At 41.6% G+C, this 17,913-nt stretch overlaps 1 protein-coding gene across 1 annotated transcript in view; it reads left to right on the forward strand.

Moving 5' to 3' along the window:
• NDRG1 (N-myc downstream regulated 1) overlaps positions 1–13,845 on the forward strand; it is a 42,852-nt gene extending 29,007 nt beyond the window's left edge. The window contains exons 6-16 of the mRNA XM_083827076.1: positions 980–1,042; positions 2,750–2,810; positions 3,289–3,375; positions 4,920–4,976; positions 5,905–6,008; positions 6,387–6,443; positions 7,702–7,753; positions 8,500–8,547; positions 10,077–10,112; positions 11,102–11,153; positions 12,011–13,845. Of these exons, the coding sequence (XP_083683202.1) occupies positions 980–1,042; positions 2,750–2,810; positions 3,289–3,375; positions 4,920–4,976; positions 5,905–6,008; positions 6,387–6,443; positions 7,702–7,753; positions 8,500–8,547; positions 10,077–10,112; positions 11,102–11,153; positions 12,011–12,276 (883 nt within the window). The 3' untranslated portion in view covers positions 12,277–13,845. The remainder of the gene's footprint in view (positions 1–979; positions 1,043–2,749; positions 2,811–3,288; positions 3,376–4,919; positions 4,977–5,904; positions 6,009–6,386; positions 6,444–7,701; positions 7,754–8,499; positions 8,548–10,076; positions 10,113–11,101; positions 11,154–12,010) is intronic.
• The last annotated feature ends 4,068 nt before the right edge of the window (positions 13,846–17,913 follow it).

A 17,913-nucleotide genomic window follows, 5' to 3' on the forward strand; every position in this document is an offset into this window, starting at 1 on the left:
TCCTGAACAGGCGTTAACACTTCGGGGTTGTCAGCTGCATAGGGCAAAGATCATGGTCTATGCTAGTAAAGACCACTACTTAATCATCATGATGACAGCACAAGAAGCTGTACTATCTCTTAGCCCTCCAGCTGAAAGTCATGACAAGCTTTACTTTCCCAACAAGAAAATCTAAGAAAAAAATGTAAAGTAGTTTTGCAATGTTCTTTCTTTACTTTCTTTTTGTTTTTGGGAGTGGGGGGAGACTAGAGAATCATTAGGTATAGTCCTGATGGAAAGCAGAAATTTGTATGCATCCTAGGCAGATGTTCTGCAGCTTCTTAGGGTAGATTTTTTTTTCCATGTGCTGCTCAAAGTTTTGTTAAATATATCCTCTCAGACTTCTGTTGCCACTCTGCAGAAGACCAGAAGCATTAACTTACAGCTGTTTGTCAAACTTCTTCAACAGCTTCATAGACCTTTCTATGGCTTCATTTTCTCCATGAATATTAATAGAAAGTAATCCTAATTTTATAGCTGCAGAAATGCGTGTCCCTGAAAATATGCATGCAAACTATTTGCCAAAGATCTAGATTGCATTGCTGTAGTCTGTGATTCTGCAACATGGGGAAACCTTTTTGTGGTGAACCAAAAGTACAAATGTGGCGAATGTGGCTGGAAACTCACCTCTCAAGTTCAAACTCTTAAATAAATTTTTAATGTTAACTTTTATTGGAAGAGATTCATTATGGTCTGTTTTGCTTTTAGCTGGACCAGACTATCATCCTGTAACTCACATAAAGTACCATATTGAGTACATACATATTTCTGCTAAATCACTTACTTGTGCTTGCTCCTGATTTAAATTCAGTTCATGCTGTTGATGATCTGGTAATGGGCACATTTGTTATTAAATCTACAGTGACCACTGTGTCTCTAAATACACCAGCCTACTCTACTGAATGTGTGTAGTAACTCCACAAACACGTATTTGTTGTAGGTACGTATATCCCTCCATGGATCAGCTGGCTGAAATGCTTCCCGGAATCCTGAAACAGTTTGGGTGAGTGCAGAATTCCTGACTTATTTTCCTCATTCTTCTCTATGTGGCACAGTGAAAGAGCAGGGAAGATCAGGTATTCCTCTGTTCTGCCCCTGAAGCTTCAGCCTGGCTTCCTGGCATTTTGCTATAGTTAGGGTTGTGGTTATTTTTTTTAACTCTTCCATTACAGTTGGCTCTTTTGCCTTTGTTTCTGAAGAAGCCTATTTTTTGGCCTTTCAATTTTTGAAAAGTCTGTTTATTTTTAAACAGGAAGCAGCTTCGAGTGAAATCACATGTGCATAATTTAGGGGTTTCCTCCAGTACTTTTTGTGTGTAGCCCTGACAGAGATAGGACACAGACAATCTGTTCTTCCCACTGTAACAACCCACGTTTTCCTGTGTGGTTAGTAGAAAAAAATGTAGACCCATCTGAAGACACTTAATGTTTTGTTTCTGTGGCTTGAGTGTCTTTAGGGGTCATTCCTGCCTCTTCAAGCCTCTTGTACTACTAGTACAGATGCCAGACTGCTGATGCTGAGCAACCTGGTGGCAGTGTTCCTTTGCTGTGTACCTGCAGCAAGTTTAGTCACGTGTCCTCCTTCAAAGCTTAGTTTTAGCAGAAGTTATGCATGAGAAAGGTGCCTTCTCTGAGGAACTAATGCTCCTGATGTGTAGTGAAGACTGCAAGTAGGCACCTCCAGTGGGTTTTCAGACTAAGGAGAGAAAATCTGACATTCAGGGTTAGGCAGTCTTGGAGAACAGATAGGCTGGGCTGCTGGTGGAGCTTTTGTCTCGGACCAGCACATGAATTTAGACATTGTTCAGCATGCAAACTAGTTGTTACAATACTTTGGACCAGTTTACTTTTCTGGTCTCTCTAACTTTTTAAAACAAATGTATTGTTTGAAACATTTTTTTTTTCCTTAAACCAAGGCACATTATTGGCAATTCTGCTGTACTCTTAAAAAAATATGCTAACATAATGTCAATATCTTGAAAATCAATTAAGCTGGAGTGTACGTACAGAACCTCAATTTAATACTGTAATGAGAAGGAAACCTTTCTCCAGGCATTTTCCTAAAAGCATTGTATAACATTGTATAACCTGCTTTTCTGAGTGGTTTTGTCTAGTCTCCCCTTCCATGTATTTTCTAAGACCTTGAAGGTGGTGCTTTAAATCCAATTTCAGTGAATGCAAATATTTGGTTTGTCTCTGCCCTGCTTAGTTATGAAGTTTAAACTTGCTTGCCCCAGCAGCTGGATAGCATAAGAGGTTTCCCTGCCAGCTCCCTGCTAGAGAGGAATCAGCATCACAGTTTGATAGCTTTGTCGTGGAGGGCAGGGGAGCCTGGGGTGGGGGGCCTTGTGTTTTGACTGCAGACCTCAGGACTGTATCTTAGAAGTTTTTCAGGCAGAGAGTAGCCATTTCTTTCCAGAACCAGAACAATGCTGTGGTTGCTCAGTGTATTTACTTAAAGATAAGTGAGGATTGTTGCTGCACTGCGATATACGAGAACCATAGACCCAAGAATTTGCTGAAACCCAATTTGCTCTGCAAGCTCCTTACTGGGGCTAATGGCATTGCTGAGGGTCCACAGCTTGCCCAATGTGCAACCTGTCCTTTCATTGGCATGTGCAAGAGGAAGGCTGCCGACAGGGTTTTATTTATTTTCAGTGCACCCTTACTGATTTGTCTCTTCCATTTCATGACATGCGACTGCTGTGCAGGCTGAAGACTGTTATTGGAATGGGAACTGGAGCTGGTGCCTACATCCTGACCAGATTTGCTGTAAGTTTCATTCCATGGAGCTTTCTTAAAGGCTCAAACCTGATTTTCTAGATGTATCGCTGCCTCCATAGGGTCTGCAGAGACTTCCTGCTCTACTGTGTCTATCTAAGTAAGCAGCCAGGCTTTTAAGTGAAATACCATGGTCTGCGGGATAGCTAATCCAGAAGACCTAGATTTTCCATTTTAAGGCCTGTTAGTCTGCAGAAGGTTTTTTTAATGGGAGTTCTCTATTTAAACTGAGGGTGGAGAAGAAGTTAAATCTTAATATTCTCCAGCTGCTCCGTTGAATTGCTTTAATGATTTTTTTTCCATACATATGCTTGTTTTGTGCAAGATAAAAGTAGACCTACCACCTTCCTTCCCAGGAGATAATTTGCTAATTTAAATTTTATGCTGACTGTCAGCTTGCTAAGGACACAAGATAAATCTTAACTCAAAGGTGTTTTTTTCTTTCTTTCTTTTTTTTTTTTTTTTTCAGTTAAACCATGCAGACATGGTGGAGGGATTAGTTCTCATTAATGTAAATCCTTGTGCTGAAGGTTGGATGGACTGGGCAGCAACAAAGGTAAACGTTTTTAAGTTAGAAAAATAAATCATACTGTGAACCTGTCCAGCATGAGGAGCTGGGCAAGCTTGTGTGTCAAGGTTTGGCTGCAGACACAAAATATCACAGGCTAATTCCTTTTGGGTTTATTTTTTCCATTTACAAACATACCTCCTGTAGGGCCAGTGATTAAAAAATAAAAATAAAAATCGGTACTTCTAGGAAGTAGATACCTATGGTATAATGGAGCTACTGGGTACGGACAATTCTTAACAGTTGGTAATGAAAAAAATCTTTTATCTTGGACATGGAATAGTTTTGGAAACAATTTTCTTCCAATTAAACTTCAATCTTAGTGTAACATCTTTTTTCTTGTCTGTGGCTTTGTTTACAAGCATAGTCCAAGAAGTGAATTGGAGCACAGAAAAAAAAATTCAAAACAATATATTCCTGGTTTTAGTCATCTAGCTGAATCTTAGATGCTAAAAAGACTCAAAAGGGCATTAGCTACAGTAACAATGGTCAGATTGTCTGTACAATCAGACTTTTAAGTGATATTCACAAACAAAGGAGCCCCTGTACACTTTATTCTTTTGTAGTTGTAAGATTACAATGTGGGAAAACAGGTTAAGAGCTGGTTTCAAATGGCCTCCTGGAGCTAATGTAGAAATAGGTATAATTGATACATTACATGTCACTCACCCTGAAAAAAATGTTTTTGTAAGTTAAGCTGATGGAATACACTTATTGTATCATTCAGGGTCACGTTTTGATGAATGGAAGTTGTTATAAACACACAGAAGTTCAAAAATTGGTGTTTTGTCTTTTAACCACATACGATCAACCTACTCTAAGTGTCTTAAGGAGATATTAAGTGCAATGACAGCCTTGTAATACTAGGAGAAACTTTCCAAAGCAGGGATGTAACATTTTTCAATGTTGATTACTCTTTAAAAAAAAAATAGTTTAGCATACTAGTTTATTTTGGTAAGTTTGATCTGGAAGTTTATGTATTATCTCTGCCACAATGAGATACACCAGTTGACTCATTTTAGTTATCTCATCCAATATCTCACCATAATTAAATTCTTTCACATCTGTGTCACTGCTGTCCACCTCTCCTAGCTATTGGCAACCTTAGGTGTACAATGTGCCCCCTGTATCCTTCTGTCCTTCCAAATCAAGACCATGTGCTGTGTGAGCACCAGAGCTCCATGGTACTTAGGGACCAGCTCCAAAGTACTCTGTGTTGATTGCTAGGGACAAGATTGGTTAAATTACACGTATCTGGCTGATTTGCTTAATATTCTTTCAGGGAGTGATTCTGTATATACTCATGCCACTGGTAGTGTGTTCCCTACATAATCACATTAGTAAAGACGTCCTTGAAACTTAAACGATACCTGATGGTCTTATAGTAGGATTTGAGGGAAAAAAATCAGTCCAGGATATTGTACATAAGAGCAGCAGAGAAATATCTATTGGTCTACTTATGGGTAATTAAAAGGTTTGAATTGTTCAAAGATTGTTTTAATATCAGATACTTAGATAATCCTGCTGTTCAGATTTCAGGTTGGACAAATGCTTTACCAGACTTGGTCATTTCACATCTTTTTGGAAAGGTAAGCATGTTCAAAACATTCCTCTGACGTATTCAGTCATCTATATTTACCTCCTAGAGCTGGGAGGAGGGGAGAACGTTTTGCTTAAACAACAAAATACAAAATTAAACTGTGGGATAGGATGAATACTTGTGTTCCCAGCACTTTGGAGTGCGTATACTGCCGTGAGGCTTGTTGAGTCCCAAAGACTCAAGCACACTGCATTTATAACAACTCTAGAAGTGGCAGCTCCCTGTTTAGATAGTTGATACTTAAGCATGAGTAAAGCATCGTATGTGCTAACATTCTGAGAAGAATTTGCCCAAAGACTTTTGTACCGTAATATGCTTGTAACTCTGAGAAAAATGGTTACTAGGAGAAACGTTGCTCTTCAATGCAAACCTATTTCAACACTATTTTATAAGGCCATATTGCTGGGCTTGAAACTGTTAGTAAATGCAATGGAAAACTCCATCCCAGAAGAACAAGGAACTAATCTGTAAAGACTATAGAACCAAACAGTTTGAAAATGTTAGTGATTTAAGTCCTTGAAGCGTAGTTATTTATTATTGTGAAAATGAGTTCCACATTACATATGTTTGTAAGCTTTGAAAATCAGCTTTATCCTGGAAATATTTATGGAGCTTCTTACCCTGAATCTTTTAAAACCTCACACTTGTTTGACTGTAACCATCTGCACTACAACAACGTTTTGCAATTGTATGATTGTGATATTACAGCACACTGATAACTCAGATTGAAAACTGTAGAACTACAGTCAGAGGCTAATGTTAACTCTGGGTGAAACCACTGAGTGTTGCAAGTTGTCCCTTCCCTAAGGGTGCACTCCTGTTGTGTGGAGATGAGTCTGATACACGACTGCTGTGCCATGTCTTCAGATCCTTTCAGAAAACAGCCCCTATTCTGAATGATTCTGTCTCCCCTGTAGGAAGAGATTCACAGCAACCCTGACCTGATCCATACTTACCGTCAGCATATTATTAATGATATGAATCAAACCAACCTTCATCTCTTTGTCAACTCTTACAACAGGTAAATACATTTACCTGATTTCTAACTGGAAACTGTTTTAAGAGTCTGTCCAGCTCTTTTTTAGCCAATACTACTTGTGTGGTGGAGTTACTTGTTTTCCCCCAGTATAAAGTTGTGCTTGACAACACCTTTAGGGATCTCAGGTGGTTTGCTTATGGGAGAAGGTCCTTGTGTGTTTGTGGGGAGGAAGATGGTACACTTGGACTGAACAAAGATATTGATGTTTCAGTCTAAAAGTGGTTCTCCATCACTTATGGAGGTTACAGCATATATAAGATGAACATATGTGAGTGCCCATGCTTTCTGTAAATTAGAAGATGGACATATATGTTCAATTTCAGCGTATCAAAAATGTTTGTCCTCTCCATTTTTTTTCAGTCGGCGAGACCTAGAGATTGAACGCCCTGTTCCTGGAGTAAATGTTGTTACCCTTCAGTAAGTATTTTATTTGCAATCAGTTCACCTCTACATGATGTGAGCAAAGAGATGTGATCTGGGGGTTCAGTATACACGCATTACAAAGCTGTTGCTGAGTTGCCCTGCTTCCATGCTAGAAAAGGGTCTTGTAGCTTCACCTTGGACGTACATTGTTACCGTAGTCAGGGAAACCCATTAAGAAGACTTCTCCTCTGCAAAAACTTCAGACCTGTAGTAACCGAAATGTAAAGAGAAGCAGTGCCGGCCACTTACTGTGCACCGGAAACTTGGGCTTACAGACTAAGTACTTGAAAGTAGAGATACTTAGCTTAACCTGGGAGTTTGTCCTAATTAATGGAAACTATGGCTCTGGACGCATTGAAGCCATGCCTACGCAGCCAAAGAAACATGACCAGAACCAATTAAAAAAAATAAAATAAAAATTCAAGAAGATCACAGAATCACAGAATTGTAGGGGTTGGAAGGGATCTCAAGAGATCATTGGGACCACCCCCCCCGTCCCGCCAAAGGAGGTTCGATAGAGCAGGTTGCCCAGGTAGGCATCCAGATGGGCAGTTGGAGCAGTTATGGTGGAGAATGTTTATCTAACAGATTTTCTGCTGATGGCTTTTCACTCATGCTACAATTTGTAAACAAAATAGTTGTCCAGTCCATTGCTCAGCTGCTGATGTTTAAACACAGGAGACTTTGAGACTATTTTTCTGCCAAAGGTTAAAATTGGCTGACATTCCAAAAGTTGGAGCTGGGAGAGGAGCAAGGAGTAGGGTGAGACTTTGGTGCTGATGCCCACATTCAATTTCTTATAAAATAAGGAATAAGAGCAATGGGGAGGGCCGATTGCCACGAGGTGGGGAAAAGGACAGGTTCTAATGCAAGGTATTAGAGTATGTCATTTTATCTGTGCTTTTACTGTATGGGTGACTGGGCACTGCCATAGGTTGCCCAGAGAGGTTGTGGGGTCTGCATCCTTGGAGATCTTCAAAAGGCGTCTGGATGTGCTCCTGGGCGACCTGCTGTAGGTAGGCCCTTTTGAGCAGGGGGTTGGACCAGATGACCTCTAGAGGTCCCTTCCAACGCAACTATTCTGTGATTCTGTTATATGGGAGATTTAATGTATCCTTAAAGTGTCTGGAATACAAAACAAACAATTTACCCACACCTAACCATCTCATCCTTCCCTGGACACAAAGTAAGGCTGAGGGCAAGCCTGGGCTGGACCACAGAAATAACACAGCTTTTGTGTGCTTCCTTGCAGATGCCCTGTCCTCCTGGTGGTTGGCGACAGCTCCCCAGCGGTGGATGCTGTGGTGTGTATATCGAACCCTCCTCACCACTGTGCTAATGGGCAGGCAACCCGAGATGCTGAGTGAGCCCAGCAAATCTCGCCAGCTATCAGCCCAGCCCAGATGGCTATCCTCTTTCAGGCTGCAGGAGAGCTGCCATTATTTCTGGCTGTTTGTACCCTCTCTGCGCCACTATTTAATAGCTACTGTGTTAGGAACAATTGCCAGAGCAATTCCAGTGAACCACAAATATTTTCCTTCGGAGAGGAATCTGCTGCTGGCATTTTAACTTGTTCTGTGGTGTTGGAGTTCTGCCCTGGGCCACTATGGAACTGAAGAGCTGCTTTTTGACCATTATAACTCACCCCAGATGACTGGATGACTTGTGTTGTGCCTCAACAGGCATGCCCGCCTGCTGGCTGTCGGCCATGTGGCTGCTCACCACTTGGGACGCTACCAGATGACCCCAAATCACAAGATAAACAACCCTTGTTGCCACTAGAGTCCCAGAAACACATGAAAAAAATCTAATTCCCAGCGAATGGGTTTGTTTGTACATGGAAAAGAATAGCCATAAGTGTTAACTGACCTAATTGATCCCCTATAATGATGCATATATGCATACGTAAATAAAGTCCTTATACAGAAGACTAAGATACCCAATTTAGTCTGTATTAAGACAGAAGATTAGGTATTTAGTTTGTTTTCATCCAGCAGTTCATAATTAAAATCTTGCATACAATATCTTATGTTGCTCTTCTTTCATATAGGTTGAATGCAATTCAAAGCTGGACCCAACAAGGACAACGCTTCTGAAGGTAATAACAAAAGTTGTTTCTTTAAATAAACATTCGCCTCATGTAATATTATCTGTATTAACTATAGAAGCAGAACCAAACCAATGTGCTACAGTACTGGTAACATGGTCAAAATTCAGTTCTGATGTGGAAGAGCAGTGTCTTCATGATAAGAGCATTTTACTGGGATAAACCAAGCTGCGGGCTTTTTGTCAAAGTTAACAACAGGGAATTTCTCAGCTCCTCTATTTTGAAACATTAGAGGCGAGACTTGAAATGCTCAGTATTTTACATACCAATAATGAATTTGACCAGAGCCAACAAAGTTGATGTTGGTGTTTGGAAAGGTTTGAAAAAGCCTTCAGCAGTGTAGAATTGCAAAACCATTCTGTTTCTGTCCTTGTCTTTTCCTCAACAGCAGTGTAAGGTGAATAGACAACTAATCTATCCACCACGGTTCTGTCATCCTGCCTTTTATTTGGACACAGTCCAGGACAGCTTACATTTGGAAAAGACTTTTGTGTTTTCTAAAAAGTTGATAAAATGTACTGTCAAAACAGTAAAGAATAATGCAAAGTCTTTGGCTGTTTCTTGGCATTAAGTATGGGTGCAGTCTTCAGTTCATTAGTGCAGTGAGTGTAATAGCATACAAACGGTGACACAAATTTTGTCATGCTTCTACTGGGACCTTCTACTGTATCTCTGTTTACTGAACTGGCCAGTGATAATGATAATAAAGAATGAGTATTAAGTACTTTTTTCTCCTAATGGTGAGGCGGTTGAGTGCTGACCTATCACATGGCCATGGCAGACTTATTCTAAGGAAAAATCTGACGCTATCTCAAACGCTTATCAGTGGCCAACTTTTGCTCAATCAGGGTTACAGCTGATGCCAGACCTGTTACAGGCCTGTTTTGCTGCTAACTAATCCTTGATAGGATTTGGGGGTTTCCTGTAATTCACAACTTAACTGATTTCACCTTGTGGTGTTCCTTGGAACAGGACTGTTTTTGTTGGGTTGACTTTGAGGGGTGGAGTGGCAGGAAAAATGAAGTGCTCCAAAAATACTGCATGCACTGAAGATACCTTTTTTAATTTGGCTTTCCCTGTTTCCCTTGCCAAGTCAGGCTGATGCTTGCTATCCACAATCTCAGCAAAGCATTTTTCCCTCTCAGCCTTGAGGTTTAGGTGTTTGTTCTCTCTTTGTCATTCAGGTCAATACTGCATCACATTATTGTAATTCAGAGCTGAACCTGTAATGAAGACTAATGGGCTAGTTTCTAAGAAACTGGTAATCACTTTCTATCAAAAACATTTATTTGTAGCTCCAGCTGATGCTTTGCCAGGGGATCAAGACACTTTGGTGTTTTCTGAGGTGCAGTTGTAGCTTTTATAAATGCTGAGCTACTTCGATGCACTCATTTACATGAATGTTATTCATACAACAAAGTTTTTCTGTCAGATAGTTAAAAAGGTCATTTTAATATATCCTGAGCATAAATGTATTTCTCTGGCAATACACTAACTGGCTGTTCTCATCCCTGTTTCAGATGGCTGACTGCGGTGGGCTCCCCCAAGTTTCCCAGGTATGATTTGGCTGACAGAAATCCTACTAATCCTGTTCTGCAGCATCTCAGGCTGCAATAAATGGGTGTTTTCCTTCTGGGTACTTGCTGTTCCCAAATGTCAGCCAAAAGGACAGTTATGATTTCATGAGTAATGAAGTCAGTCGGTCATCTGAGCTTTCTTTTTTCTTTAAAGCCCAACGAAGCTCAAAATTAAGATTAGAAGGGGATATTATTTCCACTAATTAAGTCTTAACCAAGTAAAGGTCTGAGGTGGGAATGCAGAGATATTATTTTATGCCTGTCTACTAAGCTAACATGGATTAAAACTTCTGCACCAGCATTTTAAAACCGTATTTTTATTTGGACTATTTTTAGGATAGATCAGGAAAGTGGGAGGCAGGAAATAACTGTTCTGTGTTCTTACATATGCTGACCTGGCTTGACTGAGAATGAACTGGAGTTTCTGAAATATACTTAGGCATACATTCCAAGGCTGCTAGTAAAACCAGGCTGGGAAAGTTAAAAATTTACCTTTTGTTCTAGTCTTGCTTTACTTCAAGAGCTGACCCGTAAGTCAGCTTTAGGATGTGATGTTTTCTAAAGAGATTTCTAAGCAATATAATGTGGTGATAGGAACTTCTGAATTACTGATCCGGTGTAAAATGCCTTGTATCTTTATGAGGCTAGTTGTTTTACTTTAGCTCATCTTCCTAAGTAACTGCACTAGTAGAGTTTGGGCATGGCTTAGACCACTTGCAGTCATTTCTCCAAAAATCTCATTCTCAAATGCTGGTGACCGACCTTTTGTTAAAACAATGGGGGCAGGGGAATAGACCAGGGAGGGCAGTGGTGGAATTTTCTCATGTAAATGAAAATTTCAGACACATTTAGAAAAACCCAGAGAATATTTAAGATGTCCTTATTAAGATTGGACATCTATGGCATTACATTGTAATGAAACTAAATTGCTGATTATCATGTATAGTAATACTCTGTTTCTTTCGCAGCCTGCCAAGCTTGCAGAAGCTTTCAAATACTTTGTTCAAGGCATGGGATACAGTAAGTACTGGCATTATGGAATGGTTCATGCAGCTTCCAAAGTCTGTTGGGTATCTAAGCATGCAGAGAGCCTTCTGAACCCAGACGTGTTGTCTTTTCCCTGTTGGATATGCATTTGCAAGGGAAACAAAAACAAACCAAAACGACAAAAAAAAAACAAACTGTGGTGTTTGGAAGAGGATTTTTTACTCCAGATCATGTTACTAAATAGTAGACAGTTTTACAGATAGACTTCTATCACCAAGTAATTCTCCAAAATAAAGGTGAAGCTCTTTTGCCTTTTCTTTATTTTATTTAAGCAATTGTCTGTAATTCCCATGCATCTCATCTAAGCCATGTTTTCTAATACACATTACTCATGTTATTCTGTAAGTTCTTTAATGACCAGTAGGTCATGGAATGGGATGCCTCCATGCTTGAGAGAAGGCATAAAGGTATCCTTAAACAAAACTGCTTCATCTCAAGGAAAGCAGCAGGCAACACTTCATAAAATTGCATGTACTTCTGACAGCTGTTGTGTAGGTGCATTTCTAGCCTGGGCTGCCAGCAAAGATTAAACACCTGAAAGTAAAAGGAGGTCTAATGAATCTCCTCAGTTTTCCTCTGGCTTTTTGCAGCCACAAAAGCATGCCACAAAGCTGTCTTGAATCCCTCACTGCTGACCACCAATTTTGCCTTAGCAATTTGGGTTCATTAGCTGTATGTCTGGAGCAGTGCTACTACTTCCATACATGAAGTTACCATGAAAAGTATTTTCAACCCTGAAGGCTTCTCCAAGGGTGGTTAGGGCTGGAAGTAAGAAAGGGGTTTCTTCCAAGCCTACAAAACAAGGAGTTAATGCAAGTCTCTTCTTCCAGTGCCCTCTGCTAGCATGACCAGGCTGATGAGGTCCCGCACCGCTTCTGGCTCCAGTGTAACATCTTTGGAAGGACAGAGGAGCCGGTCTCACACTGGAGAAGGCACAAGAAGCCGGTCTCACACCGGGGAGGGAACTAGGAGCCGATCCCACACCGGGGAGGGTTCCAGGAACCGCTCCCACACAGACACGCGCATCGAGCTGACGCCGAATTCAGCAAGCAATGCTGAGCAATCAGGCCCCAAGTCCATGGAAGTGTCCTGTTAAGTGTGTGCAAGAGGTTTAAACTGGTCACAGTCTGGAAAAGTAAAGGATGCCCCCTGTGTACTACAAAAACATAACTGGTATTAATCTCAAGCTATTCTGTAAGATGAGCTCTGTTCACCAGGGTCTGACGGGGACCAAAGAAAAGAAGCATCTCATTTCCTCTATCGTTACTCTTGTAACTCAGACAGCTGCTGCTATTGTGCCCTCCTTCAATGGATGCCAAATTCTAAAGGAAACTTGCCAAAAGCTGATATGGTTGTAAACACTTCAGAGTCAAACCAGACATGCTTAATATCCTCCTTTAAAATCAAAACTATTCCACGTCCCTTTATCTCTAATTCTCTTGAAGTAAACTGGCACAATTTGAGATGAGTTTCAATGAGGGGGAGAAAAATTACTATTGTGGATGGCTTTTAAAAAAAGGAAATGAAATAAATGTGTTACGGCCTCATGTTGAAGCTGGAGTTGAATGCATTGTATATAGCTTGACTTCAAATGATAGAGAAGTTAATGTATCATGCATTTATAGATCTTCTAATTCATTAGTATTCAAGCCTGTTTTCCTATGTATAATAATATACTACTAAAATAGACAGATTTAATGTGACTTTAAGATGAACTAAATCTTTAAGCTTTTTTTTCACTTTTTTTGAGATTTATTTCCGGTCTTCCTTTCTTTCACCCCTCCTAGACCCTAAACCCTGCTTAGCCAAATGAGGACAAGATTTAAATTTTATAAGCCAGGTATCATCTCCTCTTTGGGATCTTGGGCCAAAGGGTTTACAATACTGCAAAAGTTGGTGTAGTTTGAACACGTAGGGTAGCCATACATGCCAAGCAAAGCAGAAGCAGCTTGATTTTTACTTCAGACGGCTTCTTATCTTTGCAGCTCAAGTTTTTGTGTCCAGCACAATTGTAAGAAATTCAGAATTCTGTAAGCAAAGTCAGATCCAGCTGTTCTTTGTCAAGAGAGATGAATAACTGTGGAATGGCATGTAATTAGATACTGTACATTCAACTGCCACTAATTACTAGAATTGAAACTGAGTTCTCACTGGTGCTGAGAAGTATATTCCACAAAGTGATGGAGCGGCAACACTGTAACTGAGAAATAGTGTTTAATGACTGCATAAATGTAATGATCTGCTGGTTCCGCATCTTTGCATAGCCACCTGATACCTAGGGTTACTTGTGTTGATGCTAGTGGTTTGATATCTTTCCACCAGTCAGATTTTCACAGTTGGGTGTTCTTAAGTTTGTCCTTCCATATGTAGTGGGATGGGATTTCCTGAGCTTCAATGCATACCTGCTGCATTGCAGTCCTTGCATAAACAAGAAAACAGTTAAATAGCAAATGTTAATACTTTGGGATTGCTTGTTCAGAAGAACACTGTCTAGGTTACTTTATATTGACTAACTTCAGCTCTTGTGTAGAATATCCATAGTGGTTTGTGGGAAGAACAGACAATTTCAAGAAAGAATAAAGCTATTGTGTAAAGTCTATCAAGAAAAGTTTCTTAATGAAGTATTTGTATTTATTACAAAACAAATAAATTTGTAACTTTGCAATGTCTTGTGTGTGCCTTCATCTTTTACCAGGAGTACAATGATCTTTCTCAATGGGGTTAGTATATTTCTTGTCATTGCTTTTTAGCAAAAAAATCTTTTTTCTTGTGCTCTTGTCCCTGCCCTTCCCTACATTCATGCTGTGAGATTATTTTTTTTCCACTTTTTTTTTCCACTCCAGCCTAGAATCATAGAATATCCTGAGTTGGAAGGGACCCATAAGGATCATCAAGTCCAACTCCTGGCACCGCACAGGTCTGCCCAAAAGTCTAGACCATGTGACTAAGCGCACAGTCCAATCTCTTCTTAAATTCAGACAGGCTTGGTGCAGTGCCTACTTCACTGGGGAGCCTGTTCCAGTGTGCAACCACCCTCTCGGTGAAGAACCTCTTCCTGATGTCTAGCCTAAACTTCCCCTGCCTCGGCTTCACACCGTTCCCACGGGTCCTGTCACTGGTGATAACGGAGAACAGGTCACCTGTCTCTCAACTCCCCCTCGCGAGGAAGTTGTAGACTGCGATGAGGTCCCCCCCCCAGCCTCCTCTTCTCCAGGCTGAAGAGGCCTAGTGACCTCAGCCGCTCCTCATATGTCTTCCCCTCTAGGCCCTTCACCATCTTCGTTGCCCTCCTCTGGACGCTCTCCAACAGTTTCATGTCCTTTTTGTACTGTGGTGCCCACAACTGCACACAGTACTCGAGGTGAGGCCGCACCAGCGCAGAGTAGAGCGGGACAATCACCTCCCTTGACCTACTAGCGATGCCGTGCTTGATGCACCCCAGGATACGGTTGGCCCTCGTGGCTGCCAGGGCACACTGCTGGCTCATATTCAACTTGCTGTCAACCACAACCCCCAGATCCCTCTCTGGGGCTGCTCTCCAGCGTCTCATCGCCCAGTCTGTACGTATAGCCAGGGTTGCCCCGTCCCAGGTGCAGGACCCGGCACTTGCCTTTGTTAAACTTCATGCGGTTGGTGATCGCCCAGCTCTCCAATCTGTCCAGATCTCTCTGCAAGGCCTTTCCACCCTCATCTGAGTCCGCAACTCCTCCAAGTTTGGTGTTGTCGGCAAATTTGCTCAAAACACCTTCTAGTCCTACGTCCAAAAGCCTACTTTTATATTAACAAAACACAATGTAGTTCAGTATCAAGTGTTACTGGCTATTCAAAAAATAATTTTGCTCTAACAAATGCATTAAAAAATTGAGCCTCAGTACAGAGTACTACTTATCTGAAGTTAGAAGTCTTCTTTGTATCCTTAGATACAATCCTGTCTAGCACATAGACCTGCAGTTTGTATTCTGACTTCCTCACAGGAACTGGATTTTACTTCTATCCTTAAAGCAGATGTACAGGTTTCCTTTCTTATGTTAGTCTGGGTTCTGGTAGACCACCCTGGTTGCCTTTTTACTTGGTGCTCTTACCTAGTGACTGATTTAACGTATTGGCAGTTTCAGGGGTAGGTGGGTTTTGTCACTTTGCTGAAATTATTTTGGTGGCTCCTTCCTTCTGTATTTAAAAAAAGAACAAAGAAACAAACAAATAAAAAAAACACAGCTGTGATAGGAAGAGGCAAAAGCAAATATTTGGCCTGTCAGAGCCCAGGTTCTGCTAAATGTGATTATTCAGCAGTTGTCACTGGACTGGTACCAGCAATTGGCTTGATTTGGTCATCCACAGCCCGTGCCACTGCCAGTGAAAATGCGAGGGATCTCTTCCAACTCATCTTACAAAAGAAGGGCAAAGTTTTGTTCTCTCTGAGCTTTTCTGGGAATGGCTAATCATTTCTTCCACAAGGACACCATGGTGTGCCTGTCAAGCCTAGGCAGTTTATTTTTGTTTAACAGGGAGGAATGCATCCAATCCTTGCAGCACAAAGGGATCTGCGAGCACTTCTGAGCAGCTAGGAGTTGCTAGGACCACTATAAATGTCAGCTTTGTAACAAAAAAGTATTCAATGGGCAAGGAACAGTATGTACCTGTACAGAAAAGCTGGAGGACAGTACAGAGGAGTAATGCCTTACCTTTTAAAAGGAGTTACGGCTCCTTTTTCCCCACAGTACTGGTCTTCTGGCATCTTTAATTGGTATTCAAACTGAAGAGATGTAAGTGGCTTCCAGTTTTATTAGAATTTATTTTTAAATAACTTCCTTCCTACACTTTGGAAATGCTCAGTTCCTTGTTCTTGGAGACTGTAGTGTCATTAAACTAGAGAAGATGAGTTGGATTTTCACCTTTTCCTGAAAGGATGAATGGCCACTAGGGAGCAAGGAGATCTTACGGCAGAGAGGAAATTCCAAGTGGCTAACAGGAGGCTTCCAGAAAAGAAACAGTTCACCTTTCACAGTGTTTTGGGGGTTACTAAGAGGAGAACGGGCTTCCCAGGACCAACAGATTTCCTGATGGCTCTTCAGAACCACTAGCACACAGGGTGTAATTGCTGAAATCGGTTCTTTCCACCTCTGCCTGGGTCTTAAGATCTACTATGCAAAAATCAACTGAACTTAAGTAGAGCTTTCCCTCTCCCTGTCCTTGCAGAGCAGGAGTGGAACTGGATGTGCCAATACCATGTCAACACAGCAGGACTTTTGTGCTGAAGGATGCTGCTTTTCTCTTTAAAAGTCTCTAGAAACTAAACAGCTGGAAACTTTAACCTAGATGTGTTTTGGGGGCTTATGATTAATGTCACGTGTTGCAAGTGATGGACTGAGCTGGAGAGAAAACAGTTTATAGAAAAGCTGCTTATTTTTCTCTCCAGTGCTGGAATCCTCTTCCTGTCTGTTTTTGCATCTTGGGCAGAGTATCTGTTGCAATCCATGGTGTGTCAGTAAAACGCTATTGTTTTCACCACAACAACACATCCAGCAGTGTCTCATGAGTAATTTGGCCCGCCCCCTTCCACATGCCAGCTGCTTTTTTTGCACTGTTTTTCACTGTGTTGCACTATCCCACATTCGCTGGACCTGTAAGTCTGTCTGGGTCTGTATATATCAGCAGCTGTTTTGATGTGTGGATTTAGTGTTTCCACAGAGCCAAATATAGGCTTTATGTTGATAGCTGATAACTGTTTTGTCTGATGTTTAAATAACCAAGAGAAAGGATGTCAGGGTATTTTAAGAGATCAACCCTTCCCCCTCAGCCCTTTGCAACAGACAAACACAGCCTCTCACTGTTTCTATCTATTCCTTCATTAAGGGCTCCATTCATTTTTTAAACAACACAGCTGCTGACCAGTGTTGGGGAAAGAAAGAAAAAAAAAAAAAGGCTTTTGATTGCAACTGCCAAACAGTCTGATGTCTGTTCCCTGCAATCCAGCGTGGGGATCTTTTGCTCACCCAGCACGTAAAGGGGGCTGGAGGAGAGCTGTTATTTGGGTGTAATTAAAGAGGCAACCCCCTACTCCTTACCCTGTGTATTTTTGACACTAGTGGCTGCATGATGCACATCAAACAGTGGACGCAAACATCACTGAGCATCTCCAGAAGAGCCCAAGGGTTGAGACAGGGGATATCAGGCAGCAATTCCTTCCCAAGCAGCACATAGCACAATCACTGCCACCGTGGTGGGCCCTGACCCACAGCAGAGCTGGAAAACTATCCTTGTTTGACCTGCCACTCTCTGCTATTGCTTATGGCTGAAGTGGATTATGGTATTCAGGTCAAGGTCAGCATGTGAGGAGAGCTGGGGGCAGGGAAGAGCTTTTTGCTGGGTGGTTGCACTCACAGAGACCCAGGGCAGCTCCATACAAAGCCTACGGCCATGACTGATGGCTCTTGAGAGAGCAAGAGCTGCAAGCATCCTGGTCTCTGTTCATGTGAGTGTACATCCCTGCGAGGCCCAGCACCCTGCATGCAGCAAGCTGTGAAGGGAAGGTGGGGCTGCTGAGCTGTGGTTTCATCCCATGGAGTGGTCCTGGCATGGAGCATGGCCAACCTGCCTGTAGGGCTTGGTAAGACTGCCCTGAGCAGTGGTGCCACCCAGACTGTCACACACCGGTGAGACTCATCTTGGCCTCTTTGCCTACACTTGCATCTCCTCACCTGCAGAATAGTCTTAACCAATTACCACGTGGTTT

This window comes from Anser anser, assembly GCF_964211835.1.
Source record: "Anser anser genome assembly, chromosome: 2".
Classification (NCBI taxonomy): Eukaryota; Metazoa; Chordata; class Aves; order Anseriformes; family Anatidae; genus Anser; species Anser anser.